At 39.4% G+C, this 18,942-nt stretch overlaps 1 protein-coding gene across 4 annotated transcripts; it reads right to left on the bottom strand.

Moving 5' to 3' along the window:
- Positions 1–2,349: 2,349 nt before the first annotated feature.
- Positions 2,350–18,716, bottom strand: LOC101478986 (solute carrier family 35 member F5). 4 transcript variants are annotated; one of them, XM_012921304.3, is made up of 16 exons: positions 18,560–18,716; positions 15,845–15,949; positions 15,259–15,425; positions 14,837–14,986; positions 13,454–13,516; positions 13,284–13,365; positions 11,622–11,812; positions 11,425–11,506; positions 11,232–11,319; positions 9,473–9,537; positions 9,247–9,351; positions 8,993–9,152; positions 8,751–8,841; positions 8,329–8,483; positions 7,013–7,113; positions 2,350–4,871 (listed from the first exon to the last, which is right to left on the bottom strand). In XM_012921304.3, exons 3-15 carry the CDS (start codon positions 15,391–15,393, stop codon positions 7,032–7,034), a joined length of 1,449 nt encoding a protein of 482 aa, XP_012776758.1. In that variant the 5' UTR covers positions 15,394–15,425; positions 15,845–15,949; positions 18,560–18,716; the 3' UTR covers positions 2,350–4,871; positions 7,013–7,031. The 4 variants fall into 4 exon arrangements, with proteins under 4 accessions (XP_012776758.1, XP_004559163.1, XP_076731369.1 ...); XM_004559106.4 differs by having other exon boundaries at positions 15,259–15,429; XM_076875254.1 differs by lacking the exon at positions 18,560–18,716 and adding an exon at positions 18,166–18,551.
- Positions 18,717–18,942: the final 226 nt, after the last annotated feature.

Below are 18,942 nucleotides of genomic sequence, written 5' to 3' on the forward strand. Positions count from 1 at the left end.
GCTGTGATTGAGTATTGTCAGATACCGTCAATTAAACTGCCGAGCTCCATCGAGCGTCACTGGCAGCCAGATGTTAACTGTCAAAACTAAAATTGAGGTTGATTGTTCATTATGGTACTGATGCCTCTTAATTATGTGACATTGTGTTCAGGCTCCAGTTTGTAGATCTCAGTAACGACAAACTGTCCGTTTGACTTTGAGATCATGAGCAGCATCATGAGGCGAGGAATCATCACAGCTGTTTGAGGTTAAAGGAAAAAAAGAGCAGACATGACGTGATAAGGACTCAACTAACAGCTGATTATTTTAAAGGGAAAAAAAAGCAGCCAAACGTCAGACACAAGGCCGACTTTCAGCCTACGCACAGTTCATATTCCTAAAGTGGATAAAGTGAATCATGAGTGAAACTACAGATAATGTGCAGAACATAATTTTTTAGCAGTTTTTCACAACCCACTGTGCAAAATAAGCAGGTCAAATATCTAAATAACACCAAGACTGGGTTAAAAACCCACAGGAAACAAAGTTTTTTTTCAGGCTGCAGAAATGAGGAAGATTTCCCTTTACATCCAATCTGGCTAATGAGTGAAAGGAACTTCCTCCTCCCAATCACCTCTGCAAACTCCAAACAGGATGTGCACAAAACTTCAGGAAAAAATATTTAGTTTGCCAATTCATTCCGGCCATTATCTTCTCTCTCTCTCTCTCTCTCTCTCTCTCACACACACACACACACACACACACACACACACAGTCTTTTTATTTTTGTTAGCAGTGAAACACAGATGGTGAGAACTGCAGTCAATCTAATGGCCACTAGAGGCTGGCTCCCATAGACTCTTATTTTAAAACGTCAATCAAACATAGGAGTGAAACAGAAACCCTAAAAGGATGACTCCTTGAAGTGATGAAGGCAGGTTGAAGAGGATTAGATAAAAGCTTTGAGGACCTTCTCGCTGTGATTGAGTATTGTCAGATACAGGCTGGCTCCCATAGACTCTTATTTTAAAATAGAGAAGCAAACATGTTATTATAGCTATGGATGGCTTCTCCCTTCACATCTTCACATATGAAAATAATTCTGACCTATGTGTACACTCTTTATTTCTACACAGTGCTGTGCAAAAGTCCAATTTTTTTATAAGTTGCTTCCAAAGAACCAGAATTAATCATTTCTGAGAAGTGTGTGTTTGATAAGTTCCTTAACACTAATCTATGAGTCATTCAAGTGGAAAGAAAAGCTCCTAACTCGGGGATGAACCAGTGTTGTGTCAACAAATAAAAGGCAACCTGGCAAAGAACCAATTTAAAATAAACATATCATTTGTTCCCCCCCTTTTTTTTTTTCAAATCTACAAAAAACCCAAAAGATAAGTTTGAAAGACAAAAATTGTATTTTCTGCCAATGCAGTAAAAGCATACCAGGACAGAAAAACAGTGGAAAACTATCAGTCATGGATTGGGCTCCAAGTCCAGACCTCAACATTATTGAAGAAACCCGGAGAACTAGAAGACTAGTTAAAGGAATTAAAACAAAGCTTCCTAAACAGTTCAGACTGTGCTGAAGAATAAAAGGTGGTTATACCAAATATTGACTTTTAGTCTAGTTAGAACTCTACAAACTTTTTTTTTTTTTTTACCTTGTATACCGTTTCCATCTTTCTCCACCAAAATATAAAACATTTACATTTGTAACAAAGTAACTTTTTCAGCGTTTCATAAATAACGAGGAAGGGAAAAAAAAATCTAATTTAGCAGGCAATAGTCAAATAAAAAAAAAAAAAACTTTTTTTCTCCCCTTCGGGTTTGTTTTTCTTCGTTGCTTGTTTGGTAAATAATAAGAGAGGAAAACAATGTTTAACATGAAAAGTTCTGTTTTGTATTCATTGTAAACAGTTTGTTTTCAGTCTTTTTTTTTTCTTTCTAAACTATATCCACAAATTCTCCATTAAAATATTTTGAATAAAAAAAACAAAACAAAACAACTTTTAAACTTTTTTTTCACTCGTAACGTCCAGCAGGGGGCGACTCCTCTGGCTGCAAAAATAAAGAAGTTGGGTTGTATGGACGTCTATGGGAAAGTAAACTCATCAGAAAAGTATATATTCACACTTACAGCTGTCATGCTTCGTACAGCATGATTCTTGTTTTGTAAATCATGGACACATAAGAGTCAAAGATAACCCAGGGTCTGCTTTACCTTACCAGTGCAGTGTGTTGTTTACTTGTCAAAAAACAAAACAAAAAAACAAAAACAACCCCCCCCCCCCCAAAAAAAACCCAAGATGTCAGCAATGAAAATGTCACATCTGGTTAAAATTTACACAACTGAATAAATACACCCTCAAATGCAGATATTTAAAAGATATTTTTTAATAGTGCACCGAAGTATGAAAACAAGAGTTGCAAAATAAGACTATTCAAGAGCTTAGGTTGGTATAAGGTTAGCCTTCATTTAGGTTGTATAACATCCTCAGCATCAAAGACACTTTAAAGACAAAGATAACGCTCAGACAGTAAAGACAAAACAAAGAACCTGAGAAAGAAAATCAGCACTCCACGAGCACCATGATAAGACAGAAATAATCAACGCTTTTCAGGAACCATAGACTCTCAGTGTTCAAACCTGAAGTCGTGGCTGAAAGATGGGACTGACTGATTGGCAAAAAACACAGAAAGTGCAATAATTTTTCTGTCACTTAAAGTGCTCAACTCGTTAATTCACCCTCACAGAACGGCTATTACCTCCTCCACTCGAAACACTCAGTCAGAGACGAGTGCAGGAAAAAAAAAAAAAAAAAAAAAAAAACACCATGAAGATGCACATATTTAAAAGGATGAGGGGAACAACATCAGCAGCTCAATTCCATCGGTAGTGCTGACATGACCAACACTGAGGCTGATGACAGAACAACACGGCTCCTTCTTGTCACATAAAATCACAAGCACAGTAAATATTTTTTCTTCACTTAAGATGTAAAATAAAATCACACACAGTCCAGTTCAGGTGGTGAAATATCAGCGAGTTTTGGCTGCAGAGCGAAAGCTTCCTGTGGCGGCAGTCGTTCCAGAAGACACGGATATAAAATATGAATCTTTAGTGGTCATTTGTAGGTCAAAAATAAAACAGTTCCATGTACATGTTTCACTGTGTACACTATTTACAAACCTTTTTAACAAAGGAAACTGCAGACAACTGTTTTTATTGCACGAAGGCGATCACAAAGTTCGGTGACTCCAGTCTGGTTTGATTTCGGTTGATCTCCCCTTCAAGGTAGTTTCCTCAGGAAACACTGGACCTCTTCTAACACAACTATAAGCCAAGAACACTCCTTTAGTATCCAGCTCTGACTGCGTACTTTCACTTCTGTGTATCCATTAGTGTGCCTGTTTGTTCCAGGGTGCCAAACCTGGCCAGTAGGTGGCACTGCGAGAGAAGATGTGCTCTTAAACGACCTGAGTGTCACTGTGAACACCCCAACTTTAAAAAAAAAAAACAAAAAACTAAATAACCTGACAGACGAACTTAAAGTGATGAGAGAAAGAGTAAAGGCAAACGTGCCAAATGCTGCTGTTCTTTCATTGTCCACTGGAGCCCCTGGACGCAACCTCCAAACCTTTCTTGTGCTGTTTGAGGCTTCTGGAGCATTTTAATGCAGTTACCTCATTAATTATAAGGCTTTCTGAGAGTTGCAGTCGGTCCAAGAAGTTAATGCATCAGTTGAGTGAAGTTCTAGTATAACCGAAAAAGCTTTGGCTTTCGATTCCTCCTGTTTTCCCGCAGCGTGTTTCAAAAGACTGATAAGTTCCTGTTCCGTACTGCTCAAAGTCACTGCAAGCTGATGAGGAGGGCAGGAAGTCAGACACAGGAACAGCTTAAATTTAAAAATAAAAGATTATGGAGTCGTTAAACGCTCCCAGTGTGACTTGAAGCCGTGCAAAGGACGGAAGAAAACAGTGTCATGGACACGTATCCGACAGATTCCTCGGGTAAGGCTTCAAAATGGGTGACATCACCGTGGCTACGTTGATGAATTCCTTGTGTGTAACCCTGTAGATGCAACTCTGTGCCCTACCTGGGACGATGTGATCTAACAACCGTGTAAACTGTCCCAAAATCAAATGCAAACAATCAAAACAGGAGGAACGTCCAAGGAGTCGGGGTGCTGGAAGAGGTCCAGAGTTTCACTCAGAGACGACCTTAAAGGGGAGATGAGCTCAATCCAAACTTGACGTGGGTTTTTATTTTTAGGAGCAGAACTTTTTTTGAAGGCTTTCTATCCCATTTGGAGCTCGTGTTTAGAATCCAGCACTGAGAAAACAAGACGTGGTGCTGTCCTGTTCGGCTGTAGTGTTGTCTGTCTAGTGTTTATAAAGTGGAGACACAGAGGTCGCTCTGACTACCCGAGCCGCCCCCGCTGGGTACCAGGAGCTCGTCCGTGTCCAGCGTTTCCAGTTCTGCCAGATCTCTGGTCGTGAAAACAACTCAACAACAGTTATGCGTCACAGGAACCATTTGGAAATAATAAACAACACTTTGTGTCCAATAGATTGTCATTTCTTAGGATCCTTCAGTAGACCAAAAGGAAGTCTTCTCCCATATTAACGGTTTAATTTGGCAATATCACTGATAATGAAGCCCTGCATCTTGAGTGACGTACCGTTTCTTTCTTTTAGACAGAAAATAAGCAAAAATGAGGAAATCTTTAGTCTGTAGTGTTGGATGGAAGCGTGATGATAAAACCGAGCTTCCAGAACTAAATCTGAACACTGTAGAAAATAAATAAGATGTAATGGGAGGCACTGGGGGTACGTTCAATGTCTCTGAAAGCTTCCCGATTGTCAGTTCAGCCAGATCCACGATGGCCGCCCTGCAAGAGAGAAGAAAAAAATGTTGTCAGAGACAAAAACTGTGCGCTTACAGAAACTCAACATAACAAAAACCTCCTATTTTAATAGGAAACGCTTTCACTGCCAGGCTTCAAGAAAACAAAACACAAGACAAAAAGAAGACGTTTTATACCAGCAGTGATCACACCTCAGCCTGCTGAAGCAACACTGATTAAACACGCCTTGAAGGTCATCAGTTACAGTAGTTTACCTGAAATATCCCACCTGCACAGGTTGTAAGACCCCTTTACATTTGTGGATCAACACTGTGTGTCCTCTTATATTATTTGAATATTTTTCCTTATTATCATACTTGCATTGAATAAATTATCCAAGTAAGTAAAATATAAAACACTTTGCCCGTGTTGTTGGAAGGTGGCGTTGTCTGAGAATACAAGAGTTTGTGGCACTGTTACATGATGAGCTGATACTTGATCTGTAATGAAATAGTAAGATCAGCATTTATTATTGGGTGACAGTCCTGTTAGAAACTGCACGCTGAGGTCAGATCCCCTCAGCTCTGCTGCGAAATCGAATCATAGCTCCACTAAAGCAATGACCAGAGACAAGTGACTTCTATCTAAAATATTTAGGCTGGACGTCGGACAGATGTTCAAGGCAAATGGCTAACTCTGGTAAATATTATCGGCTTGTTTAGGGAACAAACCTGTCACAGGATTTTGCATTAAAGTGGAAGTTTTTTTTAGGCTGCCAAGCTCAAAGCAAAGTGTGGACATATTATAATGTGTTTTTGAGGATGAGACGTGAAATGAAATAACATCTATTCCTTATGGTTTCCTTTTCTTTTATTCCCTTTGCCTTCAAACTACACTGAGGACAGAAAAAAAAAAATGTGGAAAACCGAAACAATGAGCTAAAAAGAGACTAAAAATCCAATACGTTTCTATTTGGATTTCTCATTGTCGGTTTTCACACTGCAGAGGAAATTTAGGTTAGAAGTAACTATGAAGGACCAAAACTGCCAAAATCCAAACTAAATAAATGTCTGAAAAGAACAATAATACACCAGTAAATCCTCCAAAAATATCTTTATCAAAATCATTTATGACACAGATTACTACTATTTTAATTTCCCTCTGTATTTCATTAACTTTATTTTAATTCCCCTATTTATGTAATTTCCAACACATTAATTAATACTAGGGTTTCTTCTTCTAAAAAGAAATCCTACCTTCCAGTACCATTTTCAGATTATTGTTATACATTTTTGCCTTAGTTTGTTCCTTACTTTTATTGGCGATAAATAAAATAAAATACAAAATTAACTTAAACACTTAAATCTAAGAGAAATGCCAGGAATAAATTGTTCTATTAAATGGGGAAAATAGTGAAGTTTAGGACAAAACATGCAAAATATGTTTATTAATCTGTCACAACTGAATTGAATTTTAAATTTAATTGAATTTGGTCTCTTTAATACAATATTAATACTGCTGGTGAATTATATTTTATGCTAGTGCATTTTGTGGCAATACATAATTAATTAATAATAATTGTGGCCATAAGTTATATTAAGAATTCTAAATGTTAAAAGAAGAAAATTAAATTCATATTTTAATTAAATATCCAAAGAAAATACGAAATTAAATTAAAGAACATTAAATAAATATAGAAGACAAACATAATTTTCAAAAGCAATTGTGTTTTTAATCAAATTACTTTAAGTTTTTTTTATTTTTTTGAACACTTTAGGGGCAAGACAAAATAAAATTAGTTTACTTGCTTTAATTAAAAAGCAAATAAGGATCAAGGGAAAAAAATAATACAAAAATATATACTACATGTACAAAATAGAAAATTAAATAGGTAATTGTATATTAAGAGTATTTATTTGTAACATTTGCGCTGATTTAATGGAATATTTATTTTGCTATTGCTGAATGAGCGAGTCTCTTATTTGTTTTTGTTTATTCACATTTTAACTTGGACAGTTTCGGTCCTCCGTATCCTGCAGCACCATCAGTCAGTCAGAGTACACAAATGACTACTTTTGATTTGTTATTCTTTCAGTCTAAGATTGACTCTAGCAGCCTTTCACAAACACAAATACAGACGTAAACAGCGCACAAACCAAGACCAGAAAAGGTCGAGTGGGATTTACATTTTGTTTGACTGCCGGATCACGAGCAGAAGCTTCCTTCGCCGGGGGAGACGGTGTGGAGGGGAATAAGGCTTTCACACTGCTCGCTGTCATCTGGCAGCCTGCGGATGGAGAAAACAGGATGTCAATCATCATCACAGTCGTCATCCTGACAACCATCATTATTATTATAATCACCGCTAACCAAAAAGCAGAAGAGCGCTGTGCAGAGAGGTTAGTCAGTGAAGCATGTACAGCCGATTACAGACTTAACTTAGCAAGACTGCAAGCCACAAATGGACTGCATTATCCAAAGTGTGTGTCAGAGTGAAGGTCAATCCATTTTTAATAGGTCACACACCACAGACGCACAACAACAACTCACTTTCTTTTTACAAACTTAAAAGCTTTGACTTCTTAAAAACACCAGGCGTGTGATGACTCACTTCCTGCACAGGCTTCAGAGTACATTAGCTTTGCCTGCTCTCAGGTGTGTGCACAGCTACAACTTCCATCTGCCTTTTACAAACACACAAGCCATTAAGCAGCTTTTTGCAGCTGCATCACAAATGACACAGCCGCTACATTTGGAGCCTCACTGTACACAAATAAAAGTGGATAATACAGACAATTTGTGCCCATAAAGTCCAAAAAGACTCATTTGTTTCAAATGATGTGCTCTATTTTTGCTTTGTTTTTTCATTTCACTGATGTTCATTTGCTTAAATAAGAGTTTGAACAAACGCGGTATTGAGAAATTAAAATGCATTTGGCTCTAGTCAAAGTGTAATTACATTTATGGTTATTCATCCCAAAAAAAAAAAAAAAAAAAAAAAAAAATACAAATAAAAGCAAAATTCTGCTCAAATTTACTTATTTTCCCAATATTCCACCAGCCTGTAAGTTTTTTGTTTTATATATTTTGGTCATTCTTACAATCACCAAACAATTACACTCACTACCTATCAAATTATCAAGCATGTGGTTGCACTAACTTGGCACATCTCAAAGCACTAAGATGACGACGGAGAAAAGGCTCCTGTCAAGCTGGGTGGGCACGTCCATCTTTTACGTACAGTCTGTGTTCCGGAGCCAACCTTATAAGAGGAGTTTCAGTTTTCTACACTTCCTGACTTGGTTTTCCAGCCCCAGAGCATAACTCCTAATCCTAATTTAGCTGTTATCATATCTGAGATTATTGTCACAATCCATGAACAGAGTTGCTGCTGATAGGAACGGCTTTCAGCAGCATTTCCTCTTTTCATGCACCGTGGCTCACCAATGGAGGCCTTAAAAGAAGAAAAACCCTCTGATGATAAATGTTTATAGTCTCGTACCTCTGAATGCGATGCTTCCTGCAGATGAAGGCGTAAACCCTCCTCAGCCCCACCAGCACTGGGTCCCAGTTGTTGTAGTGACATAAAAGTGTGGCGATGAAGAAGGAGAGGAAGACAGGGACCGCTCCGGCAAAAAACAACCATGAGAAACGCACCTGTCGACACACACACATATGAGGGGAAACTAATTTAACACAATCCGTGCCATTAAAGGTGTGGTGTGGAGTGTTTTCCATGCATTAAACATTTTATTCTGTGATTAAAGGACCCTTATAAGAATGAATCACAAAGAGTTAGTTAAAATAGATAAAAGTACTTTAAGTAAACCCATTCGGAGTCATTTAGATACAATTTTGACAGTTTTCTTGCTGATTTCACACAAAACCAACAAAATTACGTACAATTTTATCTCAAACTCTCACCTTCTGCATGCAAATGTCAGCCATAATGGAAAGTGGGATGGTGAGGCTCAATGCCAGAGTCCCAATTAGAGAAGATGTGAGGAAACAGCCCCTGAGGACACAAAGACTCGTCACTAAAAATCACCACTTCTCTGAAAGCTATACATTATTCAAACACAACTCCTCGTGGCCTTCATGGTAGTGTGAACGTTGATGATTTGGTGTCACTATCGTGACCTGATACAAAATGTAACCCAGCTCACCAGAGCCAGAGGAACTCGGACAGAACGGTGCCGATGAGGCCGTTTATGAGGATGTACGTCCACACGAGTTGGCTGGGGAGCTCAAAGGCCTCGAAGCCGGTGTAGTGGAGCAGGAGGAAGCCAGGCCACAGCAGCAGCAGGTTGAACAGACCCACAAACCCTGAGAGACGCACAGCACACCCCAATTTAGACAACTTCATGGAGTGAGACTACAGAGGTGACCGCTGAGCCTTTAAAACAAACACTTCTCCTACCAAAGAACATTGGGATGTCGAGCTTATCCTCCCGATCCACTCGCCGCTTGATCATTACGATATAGACGGCATAGAGCATCGCCCCAGCCAGCGACCACAGGGAACCTTCATAGAAATACAAATCATTACATTAGATGTGTTTTTTTTGTATTACACCAACAGACTAGGAACAAGGTGATGCCTGTACGAGGCCTCTGTGATAAAGAAAAAGTTGGAAATCACTGACCGATGACTCCTTTCCCATCCGAGATGTCCATGCTGGAGAGACTCACGAGGGCAACGCCTCCCATGCTAAACAAGAGAGGCACTGAATTAATCTCACAATTAAAAACGAACATGTTAAAAATAGAAAACGCAGAGAGAGAAAATATAACACAGCTACAATGCTCAGATTTTCTGAAAAACACAAAACTGTAGAAAGAAATGAATAATGTGATGATTTTCTTAATCAGGTGCAGCACAGGGTTTAATCAGCAGTAGGATCAAACAGTCAGTCTCTCTGAAGGAAAACAATCTGCCTCTAACCGAGCGGAAACAAAGATGGTTGAGAAAGAGGGGGGGGGGGGGGGAAAAATCACACTATGAAATAAAACCAGTGAATCTGAGAGCACAGCCAGTGAAGAGCGTGAAAAATCTGCTATTTTCAACAACAACCCATTATTATCGAGTATCATGCAAAAGTCTTGAACCACCCTTCATTTTTTATTTTACTTCCAAGAAGCCAGATGGTTTTCAGCATCAGTTCTCCAGCTGTCTGAAGGTCTTTCAAAGCATTTCCTTCGACATTGACTTCCTTTTCGCTCACATTCACTCCAGTTCTTATACCTGACCATTCTATGTCTAATCAATGTCTATTAACCTGTTTTAGGTCAAACCTTTAGGTCTAATTAATGCAACTCTTGAACCAGTTGCACACTCAAAAATTCCAACAGTTTCTGAAAGTGTCAACTCTGTGCTTTTTCAGCGATATATACGGTAATCCCAGGCAGGGCAGCACATCCAAATCACGGCAAATAACAGTAAAAAGCAAAAACTTTTTTTTTTCTTTTTTAAAACTACTGTAAAAATATCTGTTTTCTGTAGAGCTCAGTCAGTCTTCGTCTTTGAAGGTTCCGATTTTACGGTAGTTACAGAACTTGGAAGAAAAACATGGCAAAACGCCTGTCTGATGTCAGAGACAGGTTAGGCTTCAGAGGGTTAAAAAGTTCCACAAAAGAATACTAAATACCAAGTTCTTGTTCAATCTGCCAGTTTATGTGTCTGTGATGCTAAACTAGCATCCTCTGAATGAAGTGTGTAAAGCAGGTTGTTCGATGCTAGAAATGAAAAAACAGAACTTTTTGGATAAATAAATGCAGTCTGAATGTTTAAAATAAATAAATAAATCAGCTCTGACTGCATTTTTTTTTTTTTTGGAAAGTGAAAACGAGTAAATTTTATTCATTTTACTTCAGAGGCCAAACTTTAAAAAATAAAATGAAAAAATAATTTGAAGCAGAGCTTGAAGATTTCCATGAATCCAGTAGAGCTGGATGGAAAAGGTGCAGCCGGAAGACCAGATTATGAAATCTATGTGTTTTGGTTTGTGCAAAACACAAACAAGCTAAGAAAAGAAGAGCTACATCTCCTCCAGCAGAGATGACAGCTTATGACTTTTATTTGTTTTGAATCAGCTGCTTAGGAATATGAAGTTAACAATACCCAATAAGAAAGGAGCTGAATTTATGATCTGAAATACTCCTGAATGAACTAGACCCGGTGGTTTCAAACATATGGTCCGAGAGCCACAAACAGCCCACCAAATGGGCCATTCGGCCAAATGTAAAAGGAAGGTGGTTTTTAACTGTATTTTTATCAGTTTTACAGCCTTCTTATTGACAAAGTAAGTTTGTAATAGATAGAGGACAGAAACTGAGGTGTTTTTTTAATTAAATAAGAGGTCTCCCACAATGCTTTTTCTCACCCTCCGCGTGATCCGGCCTTACCTCAGAGCCACGGCTAAGAGCTTGGAAAGGGTGAAGCGGTCGCTGCTGTTGCTGGGAAATATGGCTGCCAAGATGAGTGTAAACAGACCTGAAGAGGAAAAGGAGACATTCAGAAACGATTTAATGCAATGATCCATCATCTTTGAGATGTTAGTGCTGTAATGTACACGGAGAGAGAGAGTGATGGAGTTACCTGAGGTGGAAGATAAAATGTTGACGATTGCAACCTGCGTGTCGGACAGAGCTTCCTGGTAGGACAGGTTAGCCAGGAACCACTGTGAGACAAACAAAAACAACGATGAGGCCTGTGATAAAACACAGTTTAATTTGCCTCATAAATCCAGCTCTGATAGAAAGTCGGGAACTCCAACTCCTCTCACTGCTGCTCACCACAAAGCAGAAGAAGAAGCTGATTTTGGCCACGTCAGTGATGGTCAGCTTGCCCACGGTGCGCAGCATGGCCTCGTGGTCCTTGGCAGCGGGGTAGGACATGCGCGACAGCTTGGCCTCCAGGGCCTGAGTGGAGGGCAGCTGGCGCACCTCCATGATGTTACTGAAACGCACCCGCTGCTTTTTGGATGCTGGGAATAAAGAGACAAGACGTATCTTTAAAGGCTTTAATGTTTACTGCTGGACACACCTAGTTAGGCTCTAAAGCTGCCTCCATCAAAAGCAGTTACCCTCTTGGTGCAGCAATACGTATAATACTGTGTCTTCTCCACACTTTGACCCTACGATCTATCTGCTGTAGGCAGAATCTGGACTCATCACTGAACATGTTCAGGTTCTAATGCACATGTTACAGACATCACCGCAAATGGGCTTAATGGTGAAGGGCAATCCTGGCTGCCTTATGAGACCAGAGCCTGGCTGTGTGCAGTCTGACCTGGCTTGTCTGGGTAGAGAGTCATCGGCCATATCGTCCTGCAGACCTTGACTGCAAACATGTAAAAGACTGCCCTTGGTTCCTACGTGCTGACAGAATGAGGAAACGGTCTTCTTGTGTTGTCTGACTGGAACGCCAACTTTGCAACCCATCTCTCTCAATTTGGAGAAGATACTGGTGCTCACTCCAAATAATGCTGTAACTTGGTTTTGTGGAAAACCAGCATGAAGTTGTCCTATAGCATTGGCCATGTCCAGATCAGTAAAAGGTTCTGCTAATCAGGAGCCAATCAGGCAGCTGTGGAGTACCAGTAGCTTTAAAAAAAGTGACTGGCAGAATAAGCCATTTGTTATTGGCAGAGAACTTGGTTTTTTTTCCACGAGCACAACCCACATACTTAACTCTGCTGCTCAATCCACAATGTGGCAGAGAAATAAACAGGCTTTCCAACAGTATGAGATTCATTACCAAGAAACATTGTTACAAGAAAGAAAGAAACAAACCGCCTTGCTTTTTATGCTAATTTTATGTGTGAGGTTTTTTTCTTTTCAAAGTTTGACAAAAATTTGTCTCATTCAATGTGTAACATGGTGTTTGAGTTTATTTCCAAAACAATCCTGTCATCTTTTTGGCATTTAATCATTCAAGGTTCATTAATATTTATTTTTAATCACCCTGGATTCCCTCTGGATTCTTCAAAATTATCTCCTCACACGTCGCTCTGAGCGCTTCCCAGAATGTTTTAATTTCATAAAAAATATCACTTCCAGCTTCAGGTGCCACAAACATAAACACAGGAAACGAAATCTCAGTAGAAACACCAAAAAAACCATCACCGTTTACCTTGTCACAGCTTCCCATCACAGCAGTTAAGACACATGATTGCTTTTTATGCTCATCTTCATTCGTTTGTGAAGGCGAGCATAAAAAATAAAAAAAAAATCATTGTTTCTTAACTGCTCTATCAAACAGACAATTTGAGCATAATTTAGTTTTGTTAGTCACTGAAAGCAAAGGTCTGAGGGACACAACGTTTTCTTATATTTGCACAGCTCAGCACTGCCCTCTGTTGGTCAGAAGTTTTAACTCCTAATCAGTCACGTCTGGGTGAAAGCTTCAGAAGCAGGGATGCATTTTTAATGAATGACACAAACATCAGTACTCACAGGATTCACAGTCTCCCATTAAACAGCTCGAGTGCTCGGTGGGGATGTCCTGGAACTTCACAGGGACGTACAGAGGCTCACTCTGCAAAGGTGTGACAGAAAGCCAGCTTAGGTACAGGTGCAGGAAGATTTACTCGTGTGCAGTACACCTGCAGTAATAAACTACGTACCAGACAGTTGTTCACAGTGGAGTCAGTGGTGCAGGGTGTGAAGTAGGCTTCAGCATCAGCAAACTGCAGAAAGGTGCAAATCAAACATCAAAGAAGTCAAAAGCAGAAGATGTCAGACTGATCTTCAGCTTCGTAACAGGAAAATTATATCATTCTATAACTTTTAGTTAATTATCGTCATTTTTGTTCATGAACACAAAGAATGACAAACATAAATGGAGATAAAGTTAGAGCATAGAGCATTTGGCAGGTTTGCAGCAGACAGTGGATATAATGGACAAAAGAGTTGAAACAAGGACAACCACAGAGAAGATTCATGGATGTGATGGAGGAGGACATGCAGAGGGTTGGCATGTCAGAGGAGAATCCGAGGGATAGAGTGAAATGGAGGCTGAAGGTTTACTGTGATGAGCCCACAAGGGAGCAGACGCAGGGGGTCTTGCCTGTATTTTCTGATCTTTTCCTTTGTGAAATGCTAAACTTTTTGTGCTGCTTTCTGAGCATTGTTTACATTGTTTACATTGTTTTTTACATTGTTTTTTTATATATTTTTTTTTACTTTTAACTTTTGTTTCTTTTCCTTTTTTTTCTTAGCTTATGTAAAATCCTTTTTAGCATGTTTGCACAGTCGGGGGGAGTACTTTTTTAGCCAGAAAAAACATTTCACTGTATGTTGTACCAGCTATAACTACATGTGACAAATAAATAAAGAATTGAATTGAATTGAAATTGAGGTAAACATGAAAGAAAAATACTGGCGAAATCCAATGCTACGCCTCAGCTCACCTCACAAGATTTTCAGAAAAACTGACCTCTGACCCTGACCTCGAGGTTGAAGTCACTGAGAATTGTCTGAGATTTGTAGTAGAAGCACCTGTGGTATCAATTTGAAACCCCTACGTAACCTCCTTCTCGAGTTATTGCATCAACAAAGTTGGGTGTCTCCCTGGAAGAGTTTAAAGCTCTTATAAAGACTTATGTTGATGTTCCTAAGCCTTTATTTTGCCTCCTGTCTGTTTGCGTTGTCTGACACAGTCATATGAGCTTGCCAAGCAGGTCTCAGTTTACAGAGAGATTTAAATCTAAAAGGGCGTCCTGGTCAAATAAAGTTAAAAATAAGTACAATTCTGTTTTTTATAAACCCCTACTCTACAAACATACAGGCGGAACTCACCCCCTGAATAAACATGTTCAAAGGGTCAGTTCCCCCTGAGCAGAATGTTTGCCTCACTGACTCGTGTTACGATGAAGAGCAGCGAGCACAGCAACATTTACACTGATGAGAGTTTTAACAAGAAAAGAGCTCAACAGACACCTGTCACCATTAGAAAAGTAAAAGCATGAAAAACAGCCCTTAAATGTGCGCTGAAAGTGTCCACTTACGAAGGCGGACCGGCGGCGTTTCAGGGTGCCCGTGCACTGCTGCCTCCACGGCCGCCACAGCAGGAAGCCCAGCAGGTACAGCACGAACATGGACGTCTTGGCGAAGGTGCTGAAGAAGGGCTTGTTATAGTCCTGTCGCTTGAAAATGTACTGCAGAAGGAGTTGTTTCATAAACTTAATTTCAAAGGTTGAAACTCACAATTTAAAAATATTTAACTGCAGTTTTTCCTCATGAGATGTGAAGGAAGAGCATCACAGTCAGGTAAAGTTACTCCAGCACCATCTGGTGTATCTGCGCCTCGTTTTAAAGCGGGCCTATTCTGCTTTTTTCTGCTTTCTGGGTCACATTAAACATGGTCACCGTTTTATTAAGCCTTTTCAGTGTTTGGCTCCAACATCACAGGCATGGAGATCAGACTTACCGAGGTCAGCTCGGAGGAGGCGACCCAGATAACATCCACCAGCAGGAGTATCACCACCCCCAGAGCCATCCGTCTCCGCTGGGCTGCAGAGCTACCCTGAGAGCTCATCCGGTTCATGATGAACACCCACTCCATCGGGACGGTGAGAGGAGAAATTCAGAAACTGCCTGGCTGATGACAACATCAGAAGACAGACAGAAGACTGTGAGCTCCGAGGTTGACCAACTATAAACTTCCCAACTATTTACCTTAGATTTTTTTTCTACTTTAAAGCTGATGAACCTGTTCTAAACCTGTTTAAAAAGCTGCCATTCAACATTTTAATCACTAAAAACATCTAAAAAGTTATGAAACCACACAACGAGAGACTTCAGTCTAACATATCAACCAAAACCTCAATTTTGAATGTGGCTAATCTAGTGTGGAGTCTTTTAATCTGGAAGTGGAAGTTAGACAGACAATGCAAGACATAAACAAACCTTCAGAAAACTTTTGCCCAAACAATAAGTGTGTTAGTGTCTGTAAGTTTGCCTGCAGCCAAATGTTTAACGGAGTAAGGTTATCTTTTTACCACTTCAACACCCACCTGGTCGCTGCCAATAAGTAAACTGTGAATTTTAGCCAGTCTCTTTGAAGGTCAACTCAGATTCTTTGTTTCAGCCAGTTTAAGTTGAGACTCGCAGTTAAACACCTGCAAAAAAACAAACAAATGTCCATGATAACATATTTATCTCTATCCCCTATATTTGGTGACCTCTGTTTCCTTAATGATGAGTTTGACAAGTCAGTTTATTTCAATAAAGATGAGGTTTGATGACCATTAGAATAGTTTGTGTAGCTGCACAGGCAGAGACCAGCCTCACTAACTTTTGATTCAAACCCAGTTATTTTGTTATATAAAAAGTCTGAAATATGACACAAACCAATCAGTTCAGAAAAGAACTTCGAGGGTTGCTTCTAGTCAACTTTCAAAGGGTAAAGAGTTAAACGCTGCACAGAGAGCAGACCATGGATCTGTATGAAGAAAAGGAAAATATAAACTTGAGGCTACAGTCCCACAAACTCTGACACAAATCCTCTTCCTGATGAGGACGTGAGCATCTGTTAACCAGCCCAAAGAACACCTCATAGAAAAATGCTGCGATGGAAATAAAGGCTGCATATCTGAATGCTCATCGCTGCCTCTGTTAACTGCTGAACGATGAGCTTTGGGTGTTTGTGAGGGGTCTGCAGACACTGAGCTTTAACAATTCACTACTGTCTTCGTGCTAACATGCTTATCATGCACTTTACAGTAATCATGTCAAAATTAAAATGCTTAACTCTTCTCTAATATTTTACAAATTTAAAGACTTTGTGAAATATCATTATTCTTAGTTTATATTATTTACTTATTGTTTCATATGTGGGTTACTGAGTGGTGGTGTGGGGAAATAAATCATACGACAGACAAATACCAGTCACTTTTAAAATGAGGGATAACAAATACAAATTAAGAGAAAATAAAATTTTTGAAAAATATGAAATGTCGCGGTGTACCCCTTAAACTTTGGAGTTAAACCATGGATGCATTGTCCAGCAGACTGTAACTTAAATACTAAGAGTTCACCTACAGCTCGATGTGACATGAAAGCTTTATTACTTCTTTTTTTTTTTGTTGTGAGTGTGTTTTAGTCTGAGGTTAGAGATGTAGTTGATCTAATTTTACTTATTTGTTGTCTCTGAAACTCTCTTTTTAACCTACTGTGTAACCTGAGGTGCACCTTCTTAGAAACGTAACTACACGTCAGGTCAAAGCAGTACACAACTACCGTTATTGGCCTGTTCAGTGCCACTGATTACTCTTGGGCATTTCCAGCCACTTAACAATTATTGTCTCAATATAAGGACTAATAATCATAGCATCAATATAAGGACTCGCAAATCTCAGCAAATTCCTGGAGGGAGACTGCTCAATATACTGGACGACATCAGGGAATGTTCAAAGACTTGGAAAAACAAACAAAAGCATTTTGTTTGTTTCTATTGACCGGAGAACATGTACAACACCAGGACACACAAGGTAATTAACACGTAATCCACTGATACAAGCACAAATGCCAACAATGACATTGGCCAATTACACGTTACATCATAGGTGCTACAAACACTCCCTGCAGATATCTAACTCAAGCCTTACCAGTAACACTTTTTGTGATCTAACTACTAATTTTGACCTCACAAATTTATTTTCTTTCACATGTCATATTTTATTTTACTGAGAAACTCTACTTTGATTAACTTGAAGTGATCAAATTGATGGCAACTTGACTTAAGTTTCTGAAGACACTAAGTCTCATCTGAGAGGCAACTTGAGTTCAGAAAGCTGAGAGGAAGGCCTGTGCATTTACCCACTAGAGGGGCTGTTACCTTGGAGGACGTTGTTGACCCATCCTGACTTTATGAGACTCGTTAAGGTCGCACTAGACAAGTTGTGAATGGAGAATCTCTTGCTTTAAAAGGTGGCTGGTGGACAGGCCACCAACGCTACTCTGTGATGGTCTCCTTCACTGAACAGATAGACTTAAGATGACTGAGAACCTACACAGACTTTGTTTAATATTCTACCTGTTGTGTACCATATGTGAATTTCACCACATATATGGTCAATAAAATCCACACTGTGTTGAAATGAAGCGAACCATATGTTATAACAGGGCTTTTTACTACCATCGAAACACCATACGGAGGGATAGATTTCGGTAAAATGGTGCTCATGGCTCCATTTTCAGACAGTAGGAGACTATGTGTAAATAAACTTTGTTCTGCTTGTTTTTCAACTGTCAGTGGGCATGCCCCGAACTTTAAAAAACACACTTCAGAAAACTTTTAAACGATTACTAATGAAAGACATTAGTCTTCACTTACCTGAGCTTTAAATCCAACTATCTGCCAGCTAGCTACGCGTAGTACATCCAGAGAGCGTTGGCAGTAACTCTTTAAGGTACGAACAGGTAAGCTGCTGGAAACACGACCTCCTCAAAGCTAGCCACTCACGGCTTTTAAGCTAGCTAATTTATTACCTGTTAAATTCTGACAGTCTGGAGGTCGACAGGTGTCCCGACGCTTTACTTTATAACTTATCTGGACATCTACTCCAGTTCATTGCCCACAGCTCAGGCTGAAGTCCACTTATTCAGTGTACCGCCGTCGCAGGTGTGCTGCGTTTAGCTGCTTGTTTACCTATTAGCATTCTAAGCGCTAACTGGCTTTATTGAAAAATGAAAAAGAAACAATAGTAAAATAAGATTTTTTTTTTTACCCGAATGTGAGAGTTTAGTTTGCGCCATTATTTAAGCGTCATCCCATATGCTCCGGAAATCCTGACAAAAATCACAGCTTTGACCGATAAAAATAGTCACCAGCCCAGCGGTTGTAAACATTAGCTCAGCCTCCTGTCAGGTGACATCACTTAACGGTGCAAGGAATTCTGGGGTATGAAGTCTTAAGGGGAAAATGTTTGTTTTTTCATACGGTATTTATAAACTCTCATTTTCTTGGTTATTTGTTATAGATGGGTGTTTTCACCTTTGAAAATGTCTTTTTGGAAATTAAATTGAGCAAATTAATTCAATTTTACCTCGGGCTGTGGAGAAAACATCATTTACAAACACAAATAAAAATAGGAGCTTCAAAGAGGTGGTG

The sequence above is a fragment of the Maylandia zebra genome, linkage group LG16, assembly GCF_041146795.1.
Source record: "Maylandia zebra isolate NMK-2024a linkage group LG16, Mzebra_GT3a, whole genome shotgun sequence".
Taxonomy (NCBI): Eukaryota; Metazoa; Chordata; class Actinopteri; order Cichliformes; family Cichlidae; genus Maylandia; species Maylandia zebra.